At 44.3% G+C, this 23,422-nt stretch overlaps 3 protein-coding genes across 4 annotated transcripts in view; 2 read left to right on the top strand and 1 right to left on the bottom strand.

Moving 5' to 3' along the window:
* LOC126561499 (ubiquitin-protein ligase E3B) overlaps window positions 1-23,422 on the top strand; it is a 480,330-nt gene that overhangs the window by 321,858 nt on the left and 135,050 nt on the right. The window lies entirely within an intron of this gene.
* LOC126563271 (bifunctional endo-1,4-beta-xylanase XylA-like) lies at window positions 4,741-5,396 on the bottom strand. Its single transcript, XM_050219901.1, has 2 exons — window positions 5,130-5,396; window positions 4,741-5,027 (listed from the first exon to the last, which is right to left on the bottom strand). Exons 1-2 carry the CDS (start codon window positions 5,386-5,388, stop codon window positions 4,876-4,878), a joined length of 411 nt encoding a protein of 136 aa, XP_050075858.1. The 5' UTR covers window positions 5,389-5,396; the 3' UTR covers window positions 4,741-4,875.
* LOC126561919 (coronin-6) lies at window positions 16,094-22,356 on the top strand. The gene is made up of 5 exons (XM_050218289.1): window positions 16,094-16,305; window positions 20,143-20,265; window positions 20,501-21,352; window positions 21,692-21,958; window positions 22,048-22,356. Exons 1-5 carry the CDS (start codon window positions 16,108-16,110, stop codon window positions 22,354-22,356), a joined length of 1,749 nt encoding a protein of 582 aa, XP_050074246.1. The 5' UTR covers window positions 16,094-16,107.

The raw sequence follows: 23,422 nt of genomic DNA, 5'->3' as shown, positions 1-23,422 counted from the left end.
GCCACCGACATGGCGCTCCACCCATTAGTAGTATTTAAATTTTCAGCCATATCAGTTTAGGCGATTCTAGCTGGTTAGTTCGGTCTAAGATCTGATCGTGGAAAGTAAAAGTAAAAGAAACAGAAATAAATACAGCCAAAATGAAGCGTTTTGTGGTAAGAGATCGCAATTATAAAAAACGATAAGTTATCACATTTATTTTAAAACAACTTTCCTAAGCATTTTTTTATAAAGTATCAATCAAAGAAAAGATCTTGAAGATATCGCAAATGATTGATGTGATGTGAAGTGATATTTTGTATGACTTGATGTTATAGTTGTTGCATAATTTTCCTTTTGAAAATTCCTCAAGAATTTATGCTATGGAAACGTAAATCAAAATTAAAATTATTTAAAACTATTTATTTATTTTATTTATAATTAATAATGACGGTCCAGTGCCGTATTGTCAACACCGCTTGTGTTGAGTAAATTTTATAATCATCTTGATAAGGCATTTCCTCCTTATTCTTTGCCTTATCCCGGGCATACTCGGTTATTTATTTAAAACTAGTTTTATATATTTTTTTTAACACCCTCCTTTTACTTTAATCCAGCTTACGGTACTGTTTGTATCGATGTGCGTTACGATCAGTGCAGTACCGTTAGGGAAAAGTCAAGCAGATGCGTATGGAGTCAAAGGAGGTTATGACTACGGAGGTGACTACAATCGCGGTTATGATCACGAACGTTATGATCAAGGAGGATATGGTCAAGGAGGTCAAGGAGATTATGATCAAGGAGAGTATGATCAAGGAGACTATGATCAAGGAGACTATAATCAAGGAGACTATGATCAAGGAGACTATGATCAAGGAGAGTATGCTCAAGAGCCTTATGATAAAGTAGGATATGCTCAAGAAGGTTATGATCAAGAAGGATACGGTCAAGGAGGATACGGTCAACGAGGTTATGTTCAAGGTGCTTATGATCAAGGAGAGTATGATGAAGGAACTTATGATCAAGGACCTTATGATCAAGGAGGTTATGATCAAGGAGGATATCGCCAAGGAAGCTATGATCAAGGAAGTTTTGATCAAGTAGGATATCGTCAAAGAGGTTATGATCAAGGAGGTTATAATTAAGCCAGTTATGTGCACTGATAAGGATACAATTAGTGTGTTAGACGTGTGTTAAGTATGAAGAAATGAAAATAAACGTATTAAATGGATTTTTTCTTGTATTTATGTTTCGTATAAATAAACAATTTCTACACCTGGTCGTACAAACCACGTTTCTCCCCCAGTAGAACCCAGTAGAATAAAATTACCAAAGAACCCGGTAGAATAAAATTACCAACAAAAAAAAAAAACACATTTACAAGCTTTATGACAAACAGAACCAAAACACCCCAAAAAACTTTGGGAGGTGTGTGCTTATTTATGCGAACGCTTTAGTCAAAGAACTCATCCGGATCGGAACCGGTTAAACTGGTCGGTTTTTCTAACACCATGAAAAAAAAAACGGCAATATTTTCAACCACCACTGATAGAATTATCAAACCACTCTGCTGGCTCGCTCCAGGCATCTGGTAATCTCTCAATGAAAGCATAGCATATTTAACCAACAAATCAAGCTTTCCTTTTGGCGAGTCCTGCGGGACTGTTGAATGGCCAAATTCCCTTACAATCGTTACGGAATCCAGAGGTCATAGTTTCATTTTTGATTTCTTTTTGTTTCATTTATTCTCGCACCTAATCTACTACTACCTACAAATCGTTCTGACTAGGCAGATTTTGCTTGGGCGTTATGTTTTTAACTTCAAGCATGGTCCAGCCCTCTTAGTTTCCGTTTAGTCGGATTTTTTTTACACACCCACACACACACACTTGGGTTTCGTTGATACTAGTCTTTTCGGCGTTTGTCTTGTTCGTTACGGTCGCAGCATAGTCGAAACAAGAAATGGAACCAGAATGATTGCTTTTGCGTTTTTTGGATTTTCCAATCATTGGACATTGCCAGCATCGAAATAAAAGGTGCCAGATTCGGGGACAAAAACGTCAGTATTACTTCGTTTTTCAACGAATCGGGCGGGCGAAGTAACTTTCAACTCCAAAAAGACATCTCTACTAAGCAAATAGCTTTAAAAAATTGTAGCAGAATGAGAACGATTACGGTAAGTAAGATTTTAGGTTAGTGATTTAGTGCAATTCACCTTAAGTCTTTGCAGTGTGAGAGGCTGATCTTCCAAAAAATCCTCTAGAACTCTTTTCTATCCTTTAGAGTTATGATCATTGTAAATTATTCAATCTCAGATCAAGAACACGGTATTTATCAAATCATTTTTCGTTTTATTCCCTTTGTTTTGCAGCTAGTGGCACTGCTTGTTGTCCTGTGCGTTGCCGTTAGTGCAGCACCCTCTAGAACTTCAAACTATCAGATACGTGTATCACATTCGTTTGCTCGTGCATCATCGTACTCTTCGTCCAAAACTGTATCACGCGTAATGCAGCACCGGCCAGTACAGGTTCAGGCGGTCCGAAAAACCATTCCCGTAGCGCGCAATAAGAAAAAGAAAAACCAAGGTTATGGGAATTATTACGGATAAACATGGACACCAAAAATTCCAACGGGATAATATTCGTAAGGATCTGTGTGAATAAATAATACTGATGTGATGTACAGGGGATCCTTTTGTGTATTTCCTGTACCCTTTCTCATGATTAATTTGAGAGAAAACAACATTTTCTTGTATTACTGTCTCGACCTTGACAGCCATTAAACCGTTAGAAACCGAAAAAAAACCGCGTCTATTAATTGGACAAGAATATCAAACGCTTAGGCAAGTTTGTACCAAATTCCTTTCCGAATCATAACGCAAGCTAAACAAGCAAAGCAGAATTTTCAGTGGGACAGACAACCTTTTTCTTGGCGCTGGCATGCAAATTATGGTTTATAAAATGCGGAAACTAAGTCAGGTGGAACCGGTTTGTAAGTCGTTGTATATGTATTTTGATTTTTAAAAACTTACAAGCGAATATCGATCAGTGATGTACTGAAGGGGTTTTGAAGCATGGACCCTCCCAAAGATTTGAGGAATTCAAATCGGGATTAGGTGGAAGCTGGGTCAAGAAATTGATAACAATTCTATAGCATTAAATGTTTTGACACCTCTGCTGTAGGAAACGAGGCTTAGAATTTTTTAAGGATTAGATAGGCAATTGGCTCTGCAAATTCTTTTCCACCTCATCTCGCGAACCGCGAACCGCAAAACTGGATTCTTTGACCACAAATTTTAAAACCAAGAATAGCAAATTCCCATATGATTTCTACAAGTTTCTCCTTTTTTTTTTTTTGGCAGCACGTGCCAACTAACGCGACCCGGCCGGGTTGGGTATGAGGTCCAAACAAGAGGAAATGATATAAAAAGCAGCAGGTTTTCAATCGAACGGGTTCAGAATAGTTTTGTTTCGCTTTGTGACGGGGTGGTTGGATCTTTTTATGCGAACTTTTTCGCTTGCCTGTTTCCTCAGTATGAGGAGCGTCGTTGTGGTAAGAGAGCTACGAGCACTGTGAATCCGATGAAGAAGAAGATGGAGAAAAGCCTCTTAAATACCATTACCTTTTGGAACACATCTCGTATTTGTTTCCGATATTGACCAATTTCTAATCTTCATTCCTGTGGGCAGATTTTTGCAGTGCTAATAGCACTAGCGGTGGACGTTAATGCAGTTCTCGACGGAAGCGACCAAAATGTGTTCCGGATCAGTACCGCTTCATCATCCGCCGCCTCAGTGTCATACCAAAGCTCGCCCACCTTAGGTCAGGTACAAACTCAGGCGATCAGTAGTGCTTCCACGGAGATTAGACAACCAGAAAAAATCCGATACTATGTGCAAAGACCTTATTACAGACCAGTGGTCACATATCGTTACGTTTATCGTTACGGCTGAAGAAAAGTGGAGTGGAAAGAATCCTGAAATGAGCGACGCGTAGTATTGTAGATGTTTTAGCAAACTGTGTAAATTAAATATAGGTGAAATTATGTTTAAAATCTTCAAACAAAGCTTGCATGATTTTATTAGAACCTGTGCAACAACATCAACCATTTTGCTAGACAACCTAAACTAAGCAGCTACAGGTATCAATGGTTGATGAAAATGTGTAAAAAATACTTCAATTTTTTATCAACAATCAACGGATCGGATAAATTGTGGACGTAACTTAAAAAAGTAAGTAATTTTTGTTATTAAACGTAACCATTCTACTGGATATGAAAATCAACCTTTCGTTAAGCAAGCTTTATCGATGTTAGCACTGAATTGCATAGCTTCAGGCGTTCCTTAAATATATGTTTTCATCGAAATTCATCCTTACCCCTAAATGTAGGCAATTGGTTACGCATCTTCGTACAATCATGCATTGTAACGGCGAACGGGAAAGTTGGAGCGGATTTTTCCTAATTTAAACATAAATATCTTTTAATTCATTCGGTAAATCAATATTTTCTTTTTCAGGAGATGCTCAGAATTTTATATTTCTTTTTATAGTTCGAAAGCTGTACTCTTCGATAAGAAATTAATGTTATATTTTGATTTATTTTGAGTGGTATTCTTCATCACTTACAACCGGCATACACTGATACACCGTGTTTCATCTTTGGAATCCTCCAGAACCTTGCTTCCATTTTATTTAAAACATTTTAAACTATTCGGTGACACTTCAAAGAACTCTTCGTTTAAATAATAACTAACAAATACCTTTTGGTGCTCTTAGAAAACTTTATTTTACAAAGTGAATATAAGAAAGTAAACGTCTGCCCATACATGCAACTGGCCCAACTGGTGTCGAATCTTTAGCGAATCGGTTGCCCACATCCATCGGCTCCCGTTCGATTTACCAAGCGTTCCAGCGGTTGGTAGCGGCTCCAGCAGCAGCTGGCCATCCAGCAGCGGCCCCACGTCCAGCCCAACTGTTCCAGCCCGCGCCGGCACCATAGCGGTTCCACGGATCAGCACCGGCAGCCCAACGGTTGGCAGGATCGTAGCCTGAAAGAAAAATGTTGGTACACACACAAGGAGAAAAAAGACGCCCATTTATCAGCACGCCATTCGTATAGGAACCTGAGCGAGCAGCGGTCATGTCATTACGGTTGTTGTATCCACGGTTCCAGGCATTCGGATGGTTCCACGCGCTACCATGGTTCCACGAGTTCGGATGGTTCCAGGCGGCAGGATCACGGGCCGCCCAGGTGTTGCCCTGTGCGTTCCAGGCGTTCGGGTTGTTCCAGGCCGACTCAGCCTGATCCAGCCCATCGGTGCGGCCCTGCTGGCCCGGTTTGTTATCAGCCGGTGCAGCACAAACGGTGACCGCTACCAGCACAGCACTGAGCAGCACAAACTTGAACATTGTTGTTGATTGTTTGGTGGATGGGTTTTGCAAATTGATTCTCCGGGCTGTGAAGCGCACTTGTTACTTCGGAACTGTTTGTTCAACACTGAATGAAAATTACGCTAATTGGTAAGCTTTATATAGTAGTGTGCCACCCAGTGTACTACCCGCCCAGTGGCACTGCTCGAAGAGCCAACAGTAAGTAGGGATGCAGTACGCGCACACACGGGTCTCATCCAAAGTGACGTGTTTCCTTCAGGCTATTGGATGAGTGAAATATTCAATGCCACCGAGAGGGAGGAGAACTTTATTCTAATACTTATGGCGGCCAACCGAGTCCCCGAGTGGCTTCCCGATAAATCCGAGCCTACCGGGAAAGGTTAAAGTGAACCTGATCGTCGAATTGAACGCAGATTTGCCCCTCCAATGAGATGTCCGAAAGACCAACGCCATGGTCGACGGTGAGCTAGCTAGCGGGGGCCATAGTATCCAACGGTCATAACGCTCAATGTTAACTGTGGCGATAATTTAAACTAATGCTTGGCTTTATTTACATTACTGCCAAAGGTGTACTCGATTGCAGCGCGCGAGGGATGACTTTTCGCACGCCGACCGCGGATGGTTCGTCTAGGATCGTGGTCCATTCATCATCCACAGCGAGCAGTCGGCAGTCGGCCGTAATGTTGTAGTATATTCGATTAATAGTTCGACCAAATAATTAGCTGCACAGTATCAGCTGTTGGTGTGCTTTTAACGAGTGGTTCAACACTAACGATCGTAATATCGATTATGCTGCACCGGTCGATATGCAGCCGCTTCCGGGGTGTAGGGCCTGATGGCTGATACCACTAGAGAACAATGTATACGGGAGGAAATGATTGATGATGACACCATGGCCTTCGAAGGCTTTCGTTTGGGATGTTACTTTGCATTGGATTCGCATTTAAACTGTTCCAATGTTCTGCTATTACATTGCTTCAGAGACTTTATTAATGTTACTGTATTGTTTTATGAAAGTGAACAGTTTTCGAAGCATCCGTAAAGATTGTGTTGCTTTGTATCAAAATGTTAACGAGCATGTAATTTTTCACCACAAAATTCAAATGTCAATCCAATCGAGCTGCTGCATCGCGGGTGCGATAGTAATGTCGCCCACCACCTCGCGTACGATCACTACGCTGGATGAAGCGTCTCAAATGCGTATTTTTGTGCAAACGCCCTTCTCGCAGAGCCAACTGCAACACGATCGCGATCGGTGATCTTTAATTAGCACTTGCACTTTTCTGTTACTCGAAAGGGTCTTAAAAGTTCGAAGAAGATAATTAAAAAATAAATTAAATATCTAACACTATATTGGGTTGTTGTTAATTTAAAAAATCAAACACTCACATACACATACACATGCCCGATCGTCAAGGCAACAAATTGCACTGGTGGACAAATTGTAATCATTTGATTAGCATAGATGATGCACACCCGTCCGATGGGTCAATAAAAAATAATATCAAACAAAATACGAGCCATCTTTGGCATTTTCACTAATCGCTGTTATGACTCCGGCGAAGGTGGTAATTAATGGGAAGCCGCGGCTGGTGACGGCGATTAGACAATCCGGCCGCAATTGAAAGAATGGACTCTGTGCCCTTCGCGGATGTTTTAGTGCAGGTGTGCACTATTGGCTGATGCCGTATCCAAGGGATTATGGAGTATTGATAGCTCGTTCGGTGGGAGTGTTCCGATGCTTCATGCTGGTTAGTAAAGATAAGTGAGGATTTTTTTCGTAATCGAGAATTTAAAAATTCAATTACAATTTGTAAGAATGGGAAGGATTTACATAAATTGACATTTTTACACGATAAGATAGCGAATAGGACTTATTGATGGTGCGCTGATGCTAGTAATGTCAAGCTAGTTCAATATAAAAAGTTTATTGTCTTTAGATGTTTTTCTTGGGTAAACAACGTAGAGTAATAGCGGAAAAAAATAATTGAAATTAAAAAAACACGTTTTAAGTGATAAAAAGCACATGAATCTTTGGTAGTTTCAATGCTAACTTTTGAGGAAAGTTTAACGGCTCTAATGCCCGGTCGTGCCGCTTGAAGAACGTCGCCTTTATTGCATCGGCCACCGGGATGACCTGTAGAATGTTATCATTTTTTTGTGATGAAAATCCTGATTAGCTTTCAACAGTGTAAATTTAATATCCTCAAATATGGAGTGTTACCAGTAGCGTGTTTAACCCCTCGGAGGCAGGCAGCGTGGTTTTTTTGGGCAACTTGTAAAGGACCTAGAACTGTTAAGGCTTATTGAGGAATGGATGTCGATGATAAGGGAGGGGGTGATGAGTTGATCACAGGCTTTCATTCTGAAATGCTGGGAAGGAGGCTATTTGAAGTACTTTCCTTCACCAAGGCTCCTACAAGGGTTTTTGCTAGCATGGGCCCAAAGGCGAATCTTCCTACAAGCGGAGTGAGAAGTTGCGTGGACCCCCACGCAGGCGGAATAGGTGGTCTCTTAGGGTTCAAAGAGCTGCCTCGTATAAGGAGTCTCAAAGAGTGGGCCCATTTCCCTGTAGTAGCTGCTTTGCTGGTTATCATTTTTGGGGTCCCTGATGTTCGTGTTGGGGGTGTCAATAGCTGGTTCGTATAGGGTGCCTGATCGAACGATGAAGATGTACAGGTGCACACATGTGCAGGCCTCAGTGCAATTGTCCCTTTTTATATCGGCGGAATTATCTTTTTGAAGAATATTGTTACACATATTGCAAAGTTTTATAGATGTTGTATAGTTTTTATATATATTTTGATTTTAATTTGCCTGAAATTGCAAAAAATAGCAATAAGCAATCCCAAAAGTCTATTTCAAATCAGATTTTAACGAACGGCTTTTTGAGCCGGAACAATCACAGTTCAGTGGCTTTATACGAGCCGTTGAACAGATTAAGAATGTAAAAATGTCAAACAAAACAATGCTATCTTGAACTGCAGGACTATTAAGTACTACATATTTAACTGATTTTAAACTCATATAAAAAAACTTAGTTCATGCAATATATTATGTTAAAATAACTAATTTAAATCATCAACAATGCAACGGCTAAGAACAGACATACCACCAAGCTCGTCAATCTGGCCACTATAAACGGACACGTGTGGCTGTCAAAGGCGATACATTGGACCAGAGGTATGCAATTCGAATCAGTAAAATATTTGTTTACCAAACCAAACAAGACAATTTTTTAGTAAGCGCAACGTTTGTTTCTTTTTGAAATTAATTAAAACATTATAATGAATATTTCAAAAAAGATTGGAGTTGCTTCAAATCCTGTTGTAGCACCTATTGTGAGCAATATTTGGTGAATGTACAAGAAGATCGTAGCATCACCCAGTTGCCTACCACTGCCCTTGAAGAATTGCCTTTTTTGGGTTGATCGTGATACATTAAAAATTATATATATCCAGTTTTTCGTGTGTTCGCTGCGAAATTTTTAACCGGCCGTGCATTTGCATTTTCGACGAAGGTGTGTGACGGTTTAAAGGTAAGAGCGTACGCGTGTCGTCCGTGATCGCGGCGTGAAACGGTGCGTAGCTATTCGCGGTTGTACTTTGCGTGCTTCGCTTCAAAAGCTACTGTGATTTGTCTGATAAACAAGGCGAAACAGACGGCTGCCGTGCGTGAGAGTGTGATGTGTTCCGGCTTATCGCAGAGTGTGTTTTTTTGGGTTCTTCTAGTGTCTAGTTGTTCGGATCACACAATCTAGCTTTGGAAAGCCCCGCCCCGAGAAGAATGTTTGCGGCATAAGAAGCATTAAACGGTCAGAATAATATTGTGGCTGGGTGGCGCAAGCGAAAGTTTCGAGTCGTGCGTGTGTGTTTTCTCGACAGCACAGCTACACCAGCAGTGAACTACGGCCGTGAGAAACTCGTCTTGATCTTAAGTGATGATGGGTGTGCGTTTGCGACGGTCGGGTGGGAGGTCTTTTGTCGCCCCTTGTTGTGCCTTGCAGCCGAGTCCGCTGACTGGCCACATTCGAGTTCGGTGCCCCCGTGTGGGAAGTTGGCGCGCGGGTACGGCAAAAAACAGACGGGATCTTGCTGAGTGGTGGAGCCCCAAGAGGGGGAGAGAGAAATAGAGAGCATAAACGCGCATACCTCTCGGGCCAAAGGAATCCAAGTGGCAGTGCTGATGTGATTGAAAATCTTGGCTCACCACAGTGATCCTAGATGTTTTGCGAACACACCCTCGCGACTACGGCTCGAACGAAGGATCACGTAACCATCGCCAAGTGCTCAGGACCTCCTCTGGTCTGGGTTAGCTATTAGGATACTTTCGGTTTTGTAGGTTATGTTAGGATGTTCCGGGTCTGTGTGCCCTGGGTGTCTTGCGAGAGTGGATCGCGAGATCTAGATTATCTGCGCCCGAGACGGATGTGGCATGATGGAATGATCGTCATCGTCATCACCAGTTCGGTGTATTTTTGGTAGCGCGAAACAGATGCAAAAATCAAGAAAAGAAATCGAGTGATGGTACAAGAGAGAAGCAAAAAAAAAAAATGATGCGAAGATCGGTCCCCAAGATCTTGACCAAAGGAAGCTGGAGTGATTTTTCAGTGGCGATTGGCGAACCAGCCCATTCTATAAGTGTGATGTGTGTGTGTCGCGAGTGGGCGGATGTGGATGGAAGTATCGGATTTTTGTAAATCTGCTTCACCCAACCAGCAGTAGTAGTATCCCCATTAACACGGCTTCAGACCAGTTGTCGCTGACCAAGAGTACATCGTGTGAAGTTTGCTGTTCTCTGGGGGGTGACAGTGCTACGTGCTGAAAATATTTGACCAAGGTCTGGTGCTATGTTTCGAACAGTGAGAGGTGGCCGGGAGCGAATTGGTCGCTATGATGCTACCCGTCCGTCGAGAGAGTCCGTCGGCGGCATATGGTGAGAGACACAGACACTTATGTTGGCAACCTGGTCGGTAAAACGGAAAGGAAGGCCGGTCTTTTTTTTGTCGCGAAGCACCGTGGAAAACTACAATCTTAACTAATGAGATTCGTTTCTCCGAGGGGGATGATGATGTGTGTTCGAGTATCACGGGTCCTTTGCCCACGTCCAAGAAATGACACCACCTCGCAGGTCTTGCGGAACCGTGTGCAAGATAATGTTTTTATTAAGCGACTATTTTCTTGCACCCATCAACACGAGACCAACACGGTAGCAGAGTTACTGCTTTGACCAGCCCAGTACCACCCCCTAGTATGTGTTTGTGTGTGTTTATGTATGAAAATTGGGTCAGCCACGTTCGACTCATCCGTCTCGAACCGTCTTCTTGGCCGTGTGGCGTTGATAGTGTCTGCTTTCTTGGCTGACATTGTTTTAAACTTCAATTGTTTAATGTTGTGTTTGCAGGCCTTTTCGCACTTACTACTGGACTCACACTCACTAGCTGAACATAGGGGAGGATCTGCAAGGGAGTCTCCAAAGCAACTAGCGGCGTTATGTGTCTACTTTGATTATGCCGTTTTTTGGAGAAAGTTTTTTGCATAGAATCATCATTCTGCTCCTTCTTGGCGGCCCGAAAGTTGTGTGACCTTCGTCGTTGAGTGCTGCGGAACCGCCTCCCCGTATATAGGCCATCATGCGGGTGCGAAACATAAATGGAGAAAGATGGCAAATCAGGAACATAAGATGAAAAAAAAAACTAAACAAACAGCAAACGAGCGGCCATTAGATTTCACTAGCTTTCCCGTATTCTGCCAAAAAAAATGAAGTGCGAATAGAGGAACAGAATTGCGGGCTGTCTCTGCGGAACATTTGTCTCTCACCATGAAGAAAAAATAACGACCTGCCCTACTACTGAGGATGTCAGAACTGATATTGATCGTTTCTGGCTGGAAGGTGCAAGATTTGTGGCGAATTTACACAGAAGTCTTTTCTAAAAGGCTGCACCGCAAGCATACGTCAGAGTTCTAGGCTAGATCTTTCTGGATTAATTATTAGATAACTTCTATGTTATATAATAATTATTATATGATATATTATATATTATATTATATGATATTTATGGATATCAAGATAAGTCTTGATATCCAAAATCGAACCTGTTGTGAGATTTCCCAGGATAGGTCCTCAATAACTATCCAATCTCTTATGTATCATAGAACTCTTGGAGCGACTAATTCGTTAATTCTTTATCAGAAAATTTGGTGTAACTCTGGCTAAATTAGTTGAAACATTCCTTTGTAAGCTCTAAAGGAGATTCCCAATATCAGCTCTCTCTTTTAGCGACAAATTCCTAGTCCTGATCTCTAAAATTCTTTGAAATCTGTAAAATATGACAGACACAGGTGAGAAATTCCGAAGCTCTTTTTGTTCCTCACCTTGGGTCCAGGTGTCCCAAGTCGACCATTTCTGATATGAACGGCAAATATGCGTTTAAAGAGCTTCAGAATCAACATTATAGGCCAACAGACACATTAGGAGTGTCAAAGAGCTGCATATTTTAGACTTCTGCCTTTCAGTTGCCAGATAGTTTTGAACCTCTCGCTTTTAAGAATATGAAAATCTACCCTCTTAAAGGAAACGAGCAAGAGACAAGCTTCGCTCTCCCAAGTCAGCAAGTGCATCCAGTGCAAAAAGTAACATCGCACAACACGAACGCAGCTCTCATCTCAAATAAAACATTAGTGCACACACTTTCCTCCTCTGTATAAGCGCGACTGTGCCAAATACCGGTCCGTCATCCGTTTGCTCGGTGTACAAATCTTGTATGTTGGCCGAAGATGAAGAAGAGAGGAGCACATCAATGTTTCCCCCACGGTCTCGGGAAAAGCGTACCATTACTTATGTGCGGGCCCTCCCCGATGATGATGATCCGCGTGCGTGTATTACGATTACGAGGGCAGCCCGTAAGTTGGTGGTCTGGTGTGTTTTCCTGTTCCGAAGGCGGTTCGAATATTAAACAAAGCGAGCCAATGTTTCAGAGCCGCGCGCCTCGGTTGGGGTCTGTGGATGTAAACGCATTTCGGGCGCCGGTTCCGTTTCGCCGTATTGATTGCATTTGTAGGAAATGGGAGCACTGCCAGCGAACGTGTGCGTCCGCGGAACGGAAACGAAACACGCCCGTGCTGATGATAGCCGGCCGGTTCGGACCCCATATATACATACATGATGTGTGTGTGTGTGTTTGTGTATATGCAATGCAGATGAGAGGAGCTGGTGCAACTGCCGGTGAAATTGTATCGCTGTCTGAGGAACTAAACCGGTCTGGTCTGAGGACCGGGGCGCCCTCTCTTGGTTCGGTTGGTCTATCGACCGACATCACCACTTTCGCTGCGATCGATTTTCCAGACCCGTGTTGCGGCTCTTTGCGGCGTCCTAGCCGCAATCGTACCGCAGTGCCGCGAAGGGGAGTTGCTTCTTGTGCCACCAGCAACAACAGAAAACGTATGGCAGCGTCAGCTGTTCTGGCAACTATAAACAGGAAGCGAAGCTTTGCAAAAAAAAATGCCCTTTGTTTGATGACCCATTGCTGGAGACGATCTAGCAGTAGGGCGTTGTTCTTTGCTACGGATTCACAATCTATTATTCGTCGAGAGAGCCAACACCCTCTCAAACAGCGCAATTTGATGATATCATCAAGCATCCGGTTTTGTGAATAATTCGTCGATATATTTACACCCCTCGCTAGATATACTGGATGCGAAATTCTTGAATCGCAGCTTCTCCTAGCCACCGTTACTCACCATACTGTTTTTCTACATCTGCAGGTACAAGCACACGACGAATGTGTCAATTCTATCATGCAGCCAAGATTGTCGGTACACTGCTAAGGAGTCGCAAAAAGGGCACGTACAGTCGAAAAAAAAAATCATCCGCTTTAGAGCACTCAGCACGTCGAAAAGGCGAGCCAGCGAGCGTACGAACGAAGAAGCTTCTAAAACAAAAACATGACGAATGTGGGATGGCGCACAGCGGCTGGGATTCGTGCTGTGAAATGCCAACGTGAAGGTCAGAAAGGTTTGCTGCTTGCCGGCCCGACGTCAGCCGGTCTGTGTGAGACAAAATGCTTTAAATAGTATTCGCGCCTTTGGAGCGAATAGGTTCCGACACCACACAAGCATGGAACATGAAGCTGGTGAGGGATCAGGGTGGCCAAGGATTGCCCGCTGGCGTTGGTGTCGTGCTTCACGATCGTCTTCACCGGTGAGCTGATGAGTACATTATTGCACCTTCTGATTTTGTTGCAATCAAAAGGCAATCTGTGCAGCTGGGTTTTTTCTTCTTCTGCAAAGTCTATTGGACAACTGGAAACGGTGAGGACTCACTCACAAAAAATTGAGCTTGGAATTACATTGCGTTCATCGGTCCGATAAATTCCAACGAACTGAATCGTTATCGCTTTATGGTGTTCAAAAACCGATCATCGTTCACACTGACGCAATGTATCAACGTCCCCCACCCTGGCAAGAAAGTGTGTTAAGACCGGGGCAATAACAAAATAAACAGACAAAAAAATTACTACACCTCCAAATCTGTCACCTGCCGCAAAACAGCTGATGAACCCTCGCTTGTGGATGAAAGTGAAAATGGCACCTCACGTAAGCTGCTGGCGCCTTCATGACACGATAGTTATAGCCGTATTTTTAAACGCCACCTTACCTTATATTGGTGGTTTTTCCTTTTTACACGCTGCGTGTTAGCTTTTGGTGGATCGTGGCGGGGTGTGGCGGAAGGAGGATCGAACAGTTTTCTTTCGCAAACACGCGCTTTTTGCGAATTTAATACGTATAATATGTGACAAAAGCATGTCACCGTGGATTCACGTCACGGATCGATTACAAACCGAAGATTGAGTGGAAAAAGAAAAACACTGACGTGATAAGCTTGAGACGCCCCCCCCCCCCCCCAAACCTTCCGAACAAAAGAGTGACTTGGTCTAGACATTCCAACGGTGTTTTTTTTTGTGTGTGTGGTTATGGAATAGTGCACGATTAAAAATACATAAACCCCCTCGTGCATTTGCTGCGGATCGCATGATAAAGCTGATCACACTATGGCTGGAATGGCGGGGAATCTTATATCATTGCTTAGGTTGGATTTCGGCAACGGTTTCTGGTGGGTAGCTGATAAATGATGCGGCCATTTTCCCGATAGCATCTGTTGTTTCCCTTATCGTGGGTTGGATGAAAATAAATGATAAGTTAATTGTGGAACGGCGCCAGGGAACGACGACGCTCGATTCGTTAGGCAACACAGTAGTGTAGCGATAAAGCAAATAAACATATCACTTTTCGGTAGCGATCACACGATCATCATGATCATCATGGCGTGGCCGTTCATTGTGTCTGGCTTGGGAGCAATTAAAAAAATGTTCCTTTGCTTTTATTGTTTGCTTCGGGTTGGTCTGTGAAGCTATCAATGCTCCATTGGGCGAATTATAATTTAGTACGTGACAGGCATGCAAATCGCACGAGCCCGAATGATATCATTTTCTATGTGAATCATTTACATTCCATTAGAAGGGCGATTAAAATGGGAACGAGACGGTATGCTTATGGACATTGGGTTTATTGTTACTTGTTGGAGGATATTTGTTCCTTGAAGAGAATTGGCATTTAGAGTACTGAAGAGTGGTAAGAAATAGATTTCGGAGGTCCTGACAAGGGTCGTAGATTATGAAATCTCGCCCGCCGCTACCTTTGAGGATATCAGAGGTTGTACTGAGAAGGTCTCGAATATCATTGCTGCTGCCTTGAACATTAACTCTACCTTAGTTTTGATGGCGATTGATTTTTTAGCGACTTTGTCAAGGAACTGTGGATCAAGATCAACACTACTTCTCCTGAGTTGCTGCCAGCTGCTGCCGACTGTTCTACTAAAAAACTGCCTTGTATTTCTTCCTATCAAAACCACTTAACTCATTTAACCTCTTCAGTTGGTTGAGTCATTTGCGATAAAACAAACTCCGATGAAGTGTAATAAAAAAGGGCCAGCGAATGGAATAACAAAAAAAAAAGTAAAAATGCATTGACGGATATTAGCGGGGCGTCTTATCGTGGGGTTGAGGTTGATAATATAAAATACACATCGCGTTCGAAAAGATAAGCTACCCCACTAACCCTGGAAGGGAACAGAAAAAAAAAACAAAACGGAACAGCGCCCACCGGAGGAACACATCATCGACGTTTGATTAGTTTGTGCGGTTTCTTTACACAATTTCGATCCCGAAACACGGTGAACGAGGACGATCGGTGTACAGCGGGCAGTGAAAAGTCTGTCTGACGCACGTCTTGCGCGAACGTGTTTGAATCGGAAGAAAGCGTGCTTCTCCCTGCTTGACCAAAAAAGGAGTGTGCGGATGAAACGGTTGCGCGGCACACTTCGATTTCGGACGATTTTTCCAACACGCAACACGCTGGCGGGCGAACACAAACCAAACACGTCACCGTCTGTTATCGTTTGCGACCAGTGATCTCAAACGCGTGAGACATATGCGCCCTTTCGGTTCTTGACAGTTGTGTCCCAGCAGCAGTTTTGTAGCGTTTGTGAGTCAGTGTGATTTTAATAGAATTTCTTCAACAATTTAGAGAAGCTGTATTCAAACAGGCGAACAGGAAATCGATCATTTCTTCCTTCCAGAGAGCAGTGGATATCGATCCGGGTTGGGGGAATAAAAGTGGAAAAATAGTGGAAATTTTTTCGTAACAACAAAAGTGTGCAGTGTGAGTTGTCGTTGTGAAGATGTCGTTTCGTGTGGTGAGAAGCTCCAAGTTCCGGCACGTGTTTGGGCAGGCGCTAAAGCGTGAACAGTGCTACGACAATATTCGCGTATCGAAGAGCAGCTGGGACTCGACATTCTGTGCGGTGAATCCGAAATTTTTGGCCATCATCGTCGAGTCGGCCGGTGGCGGTGCCTTCATCGTATTACCTCACAACAAGGTAAGCATGTTGATATAGTTAAAAACTACTGTAATTCCTGGAACTGGATCCTTTTCGTATCGAATGTCTCGTTCAGATATTAAGGCCCTGTCATGGCTAGTTGTCATGAAAAATCTCGATGCTAGAACAAGAACACATCAGAAATGGAGCAAAAGCCTACTACCATCTCTTAGCACATGCAATATCCTGCTGCCACAAGTGCAAAAATAGCAAAAATCGTAAAGAATAACGCATCGCATCAATGCAATGCACGCTAAAAACGCACGCACGCCCGTCCGGTTGCGGTTGATGCCGCCAAAACCAAAGGAAATCGGCTGGGCAGGTACGTGCGTGCTCTGTGCGGTCCGGTGTAAAATTTGAAACCGAAAAGTGTGCACCGAAAATAGCTTCCAATAGTCGGGGTGCTAATTATAGAGCATTCTTCTTCTGAATTTAAACTTCGGATTCGCCACACACAACAACACAACCTCAAAACCAAGAGACCCATAGCGCAGCGAAGCCATATATGCAGGAGAGGGTGACGGATGGTAGGGATTCGGGGGGTCGTCTGTTTTCTGGGGGCTGTGGGTGAACGTGTCGGATGTTGAGGAAGGGCACGGCAAATCCTACATTGAGTCATCGTCGCTCCCAATCGACGGTCCGTTGTCACGGTGCATGGGAGGGGATGGTTTTGCTCTGTACACTCTCAGCAGGCTGTGTGGGGAAGATCATCCCTTTAGGGAGATCTCTCTCACGCTCTCTACATCGCTCTGCGTGCGTGCGCAAAGCTTGGTGAACAGATTTTTCCTGCACAATCGCTGACGCGGTTTTAAAGTGAATTTTCCCTCTTAAGGTTAGGACGGTTGCCGGTTGCTATCCACCGACTCCGGCTCTGCTTCTCTGGGTCAGGCCTTGCTTTCGGCAGGAAAATCTCTGCAAATACTGTGTCGAGTTTTTGGACGCTTTCGTCATCACATTTCGGCGCACCGTTCTCAATGATCGCTTGATTTTGAAGGTTAGGCAAACAAGAAAACAGTTCAGGATCGAACGGAATTTTAGGTGTATATTTTGGTGCGAGATGTTTATTTATTTATTCTATATTCGATTTTATTACAGTGCTACCTGATACAGTTCATGTTGGGTGAGTTTTGGAGGATTAGAATTGCAAACTGTTCGTTTCAATTTCAATAGGCAGCCGTTTATTTTTATTGCTGTGTAACTATTTTTAGAGTAGAAGATAAAGTTGTTGAGGTGATGTTCAGAATGTTGAGAACTTCTCCGTTCGTCAAAACACCTGTCACAACGTCAGGGGACGTAAGTTGAAACTACGTGAACCTTTAGTATCCTAGTTCAGACGTTTCTGAGGCATGGACTCTGTCCAAAACTAATGAATTCCTCTTAACCATATAACAGAATGTTCAGACTGGTTGTTGGGCCCATGTGTGTAGGACATTGAGCACTGTGATCGATCCCACTGTCTACTTCTTCTTGGCTTAACGACCTACTTGGTCACGCTGGCCATCGAATGATGTGCTAGACTTGCTAATATCACTTAATTCGATAGTCAATCCTCACTACTTGGGATCCCACTATTGCTGGTGTTGAATGACCTAGCAATGTCATGAGAATATCACCAAACAACCCAACCTCTGCAGTCTTTTTTGGGCCTTCCCAAATTCCCCAACAGAAAGTCTAATAAATTGTACTGGTAGACAATGGTGCTCAACAGTCTAGCCAGCCTAGACCAAGCTATGATCAGCTGTAGCTTATCAAACTTAACGGCAAGCTAGGTCACGCCGGCCATTTAATGGCTAATTAGAGTTGCTGATGCCACGTAGTTCTATAGCGAGTCCTCACTACGGGAATACGGTCCAACAGAAGTTCTTCAACAGAAAGCCTAAGATCTATATCTTAGACTGCTAGACAATGGCGCTCAACAGTCTAGACAGACTAGGCCATGCCAAAGACCAGCTGTAGCCCTGATAAGTAAGTACGCATCCAATGTTTATTGCCATCAATTTTTGCGGCGGAACTTTGTGTACCAAATTTTCCCTTCATAACCAAACAAATGGCGATGGCAAGCGCCACAAAAGGTTTAAAAAAACGAATTGAGTTGTTGACCACCTTAACAGTCGACTGATATCTGTCACAACAGTTTTTGTTTTCTTGCTCATCAATTGCGCCCCGAAAGAATTACATTTCGCCCGATCGGCAATGTTTACTTTCGGCCATTGAAAAGAATAATCTCACACCACGCGGGCCAACACGACCATTTATTCATTTAAACTCATGACCCCACATGCGCACACGTGGGTAGCTCTAGGACAGAGCAAATGGCGAGAATGCGTAGTTTTATTCGATTATTATTTACCTTTACACAAACGGCAACAGGGAAATGGGTTTGGCAGCAGTTCAAATGCTTGAAATACTTGATCGCAGCTTCCTTCCCTCGCGATGAGTTGCACGAATAGGTACGCGTGGTTTAATTATGGAAATACACTCACACACAAGATAATTTCAAATTGGCAAAATAAGGATAAAATGGAGACACAGAGTTGTGCTGCAGGTGTGGTGTGCATCTGTGTCGCCACGTGATTGAATGATCGACAGGAAGACGCCCAGAGATGACCATATAAGGCAGGCGCGCCATAGAGAACACACATTACCGGCTCAGAATGGGATGTTACGGTTGGGGGGGTGTCAGAATTAATTATGCGACTTCTCTGGCCTCATTAGTACCGGCAAAGGGGCGTTATTTACAGTCCTTTTTTTTCGCAAATAAAGGCCGTGTGTGGGCGCCATTTGGCCTTATGTAGGGCGTTATTTTGGTACTTGCACACGGCCGCCATTACCTTGCGCGGGCATATGTGTGTGCGGTCGTTTTCCCCCCCCCTTTCCGTTGCTCTGAAGGTCTTTTGTGCCTTTCGGTTGGCTGGAGAAAAGGAATTTTCCTCACTCGTGGTGGGTATAAAAGTAAACATCCTCCTTTCTCATGGAAAAAAAGGGAAAGAAGACGATCGTTCATGCACGCGCACGCTGGGTTGTTTTTGTGCTGTAGAAGTGTCAGAAGGTTTAAGTCTCGATGCAAAACAGCAGCAGGATATGTGTGTAGTAAGCACCTTCACGTGCCGCTAGCACGTCTGCATATGACGGACACAGTTTGGGATGTTCGATGAGACGGCGGAAACGGGTTCGAAAAGGCGTAGGCGAGCGTAAGGAGAGCGCGTGTGTTGTGGTTTGAAATGATCATTGGGGCGATCGTATCATTCGTGTGCAAAACTATTTAAAGACGCTTTTTTAAATATATTTTTCGCACCTCTTAGCCTCATCTCCCGTGTATTGGTTGATTTTTCCCCATCTGGTTCGAGCGAAATTGGAACGACGATACGTTCCGAACGCTCAATCGTTGGGGTTGATATAAAAAATGAGCATTTAATTTTATAGCTAAGAGGGTAGGCAATAATAGGCGATCAACTGTACAGTAGTAAAGCGTTACGAACCGTAAATATGATTACTACAGCACAATGACAACACATCGATTTTCCAAGAAACTTATGTTGTAATGGCAGAGAAATGGCGTCATCATAGTTAAGGCTTGTCTATCCGGAATGGGGACAGAAAACCCACATGATAAGATTAATTTTGATGCTTCTGAAGTCTTTGTTTTTGGGTGGGAAATAAATTGTGCTTTAAAAAAAAAACAAACCTCAGACGATCAATCCTCGCTGACGTTCTGGGAGAAAATTGGGGTCAGTGTGGCAAATCCGTTGCTGCTCAATGTCATCCTTTCTTGCGAGCGATTTTCTCACCATGGTCTGGTTTTGATCCATTTTTCCTTTAACTTCTCCCCCACGAAAGGTTGGACGAATTGCGGCAGATCATGCACTGGTCGGAGGACACAAGGGTCCCGTGCTGGATATTGCCTGGTGCCCGCACAACGACAATGTCATCGCATCTGGGTCGGAAGACTGCGTAGTGAAGGTGAGTCGCTCTATATCTTTCTGTTTATAGGTTTGTGGTTTATAGGGCGAGCGACCTTCCGGCGAAGGTCTACCACCAACCGGTGAGGGAGTGGACAAAGAGGTACAGGTCAATGTTGAACACTGTATAGATGACAGCTGTTTGATCAAGGCGACGATCGACGAGTTATATTTTGCTTTGAAATTACTTTAAAATATATGAACTAAACTTTCTATACTCTCTATCCGTGTTCAAGGTGTGGCAAATCCCCGACGGTGGCCTATCACGAACGCTCACCGAACCGGTGGTGGATCTTGTTTACCATCAGCGCCGTGTCGGGCTCGTCCTGTGGCATCCCTCCGCCCTGAACGTGCTTCTAACGGCCGGCTCGGACAATCTGATCGTGGTGTGGAACGTTGGCACCGGCGAGGTGCTGATGCGCATGGACTGCCACCCGGACACGATCTACAGTGCCTGCTGGAACTGGGACGGTTCGCAGTTGGTGACGACCTGCAAGGACAAGAAGATTCGCATTCTAAACCCGCGCACCGGCGAGGTAGTGAACGAGGCACTCGCACACGAAGGTTCGAAGGCAACGCGTGCCATCTTCCTGCGCCACGGATTGATCTTCACGACCGGTTTTAACCGATCATCCGAGCGCCAGTACTCGCTGCGGGCACCGGACGCGCTGGGCGATCCGATCGTGATGGTCGACCTGGACACGTCGAACGGCGTCATGTTTCCGCTGTACGATCCGGACACGAACCTGATCTACCTGTGCGGCAAGGGTGACTCGGTGATCCGCTACTTCGAGGTGACGCCCGAACATCCGTACGTGCATTACATTAGCCAGTTCCAGACGCCGGATTCGCAGCGAGCCATCGGCATGATGCCAAAGCGCGGCTGTGACGTGAGCACGTGTGAAGTGGCCCGCTTCTACCGGCTGAACAACAGTGGGCTGTGTCAGGTGATCTCGATGACGGTGCCACGGAAGAGCGAACTGTTCCAGGAGGATCTGTATCCGGACACGCTCGCGGACGAAGCTTCGATATCGGCCGAAGATTGGATCAGTGGGGTTGATGCCGATCCGCAGCTTATCTCGCTCAAGGTAAGTAGGCAGGGCAGGGATGGGGTTGGGCTAGCAAAACGCTCAGTTTACTTAAGACCAGCCAGTTCGCAGACGTAACAACATCCGAGCTCATATACATGACGGGAAATTGTTCTTGTTGGAAGAATCGTTTCACCCTTCTTCATCACCATCACCGTCACTATCACCAGGCTTTGCCATACATGTGTTTTGGCGCACTCGGCGGCAAACAACTAACATAACATATAATCACCATTCTCAGTCCTCTTATTACAACGCGCACACCAAAACATTGTAGTTTGTAAGCTCCGTGTACCGAACAGTAGCGCTAGAGCATCTCTCTTAAACCCGCTGAATTAGGATCGCGTTTTTCTCGTACAGGGTGGCTACGTGTCCCAGGCCCAAAGCACCACACTGACCGTGACGAAGAAATCGAACGTACTGGACAAGATGGCGCCGAAGAGTGGTGGTCCGAAGACACTTTCCGCATCGACCGGTGGATCGGCAGGTGCATCGGCTAACGGGTCGCCGGTAACGGTCAACAATGGGACTGGTGGTGGCGGTGGTGGTGGAAACACATCACCGGCCAACAATGGAACGCAGCAGATCACGATCGGAGGTGTATCGGTAAGTATGGTTGATCTTGATCCTTACTGGATCTTTCAAAAAATCCGATTGCAATAACACGCCTTTACTTTTGACCTTTTTTTTTGTAGGAGACACAGTTTGGTGAGCTGAGGACAAAGTTCGAAGAGGAATTCCGCAAACTGAAGGCAATCATCGTCAAGCACGAGAACCGAATCCGATCGCTCGAAGCGACGGTTAAAGCAATGACTGACCGGGGGCTAACGGAGGTGGACGGTGGTCTCGCACCTGCTGCCGCCTCCACCGGCACCTCGCCCTCCCCAGCGCCAGCACCTTCCTCGTTGCCACCCACGTCTGACGATGGTGCGCAACCGTCGATCGGGGCGGACGGTGGTGGCGGCCATTATCGCAACTCCACCCTCGAACCGGATGAAGTTTAAGCTGCGTCAGCCACACATTATTAGGTGTGCGGTGCGAGGCGTCATTAGGTGGCACTGAATTTCCTTTCTTCCTTAACTTCCTTGGGGCGCCACATGGGGCAGTAGCCTGAGAGAGTCTGCCGGTGTCTCATTGGCATCATACACCCTACACGGGGGAAGGGAAGGAGGGAAAAACAAATTGTTATAGCAGCAAAATCGCGCAACAACAAATCGCTTACTTTCAGATCCTTTTTGGTCGACTAATAAGGATGCTCCCTAAAAGCGTGCAAAAAAAAGTTAGAGTGATTGGATGAGCCCAAAGGGGGAGTCAACATAAAAACAAAGAGGGAACTAAACAAAACAAAACACAAATGCCTTGAATGTGGTTTAAAAGTCGTAACCGAACCATATGCTTAAAGCAAGCCTGCGATAGAGAAGAAAGAGAGTTTTTTTTTTGTATTTGTGACGGTATGTTTTTTATATATATACATAAACATATACACCCCAGACACACACACATATACGCGTAATTACGAACTAACTGGTTTGCTATGGCTTTCGCCTTCCCGTTTCCCTCCGAGCGATTTGTCCTTTTATCGTTCGCCCGGTCCGAATACTCTCTTACGCTATGAATGTAGGAAGCGAAAAAATAACTAATACGAGCTTCCCAACATCGGTTAAAAATAAATCGTCCTATAAACGTGCGCCCGCTTCTATATATCTTCACCATTTCGGGGTGATTAGCCGGAATCGAACAACACGCAACAAAACGGAGTGCGTAATGCTGCTTTACAGCGATTACTGCTAAGCATAAACACAAAACTAGGAAAACGATTGCATTATTGTTTATATTGCAACAAAAACAAGAAAACATTAGAAAAGCGAACATAAAGCAAATGGTGCTGCATATATACACGTTAACTAGTTCAGTGTGCGTAATATATAACGGAAACCGTACGAGAGAAGGAGAGAAAGTTTAGCGAGCTTTCGAACTGAGAGATATACGACACACAAAAAGGAAAAAAAGAAAGAAAAACTCACAACATATAACGCAAAAATCATTAAGCAATTGTCGAATGACGTCGAG

The sequence above is a fragment of the Anopheles maculipalpis genome, chromosome 3RL, assembly GCF_943734695.1.
Source record: "Anopheles maculipalpis chromosome 3RL, idAnoMacuDA_375_x, whole genome shotgun sequence".
NCBI lineage: Eukaryota > Metazoa > Arthropoda > Insecta > Diptera > Culicidae > Anopheles > Anopheles maculipalpis.
Note: the sequence above shows the minus strand (reverse complement) of the source record. Positions and strands in the feature narration are given on the sequence as shown.

Bases quoted from the DNA above. Each gene is read 5' to 3' on its own strand.
- LOC126561919 (XM_050218289.1), top strand. From the start codon at position 16,108: ATGTCGTTTCGTGTGGTGAGAAGCTCCAAGTTCCGGCACGTGTTTGGG. The intron at 16,306-20,142 runs GTAAGCATGTTG...CCCCCACGAAAG, and splicing joins TCGTATTACCTCACAACAAG to GTTGGACGAATTGCGGCAGA. The intron at 20,266-20,500 runs GTGAGTCGCTCT...TCCGTGTTCAAG, and splicing joins CGGAAGACTGCGTAGTGAAG to GTGTGGCAAATCCCCGACGG.
- LOC126563271 (XM_050219901.1), bottom strand. From the start codon at position 5,388: ATGTTCAAGTTTGTGCTGCTCAGTGCTGTGCTGGTAGCGGTCACCGTT. The intron at 5,028-5,129 runs GTAATGACATGA...TTTTTCTTTCAG, and splicing joins GAACCGTGGATACAACAACC to GCTACGATCCTGCCAACCGT.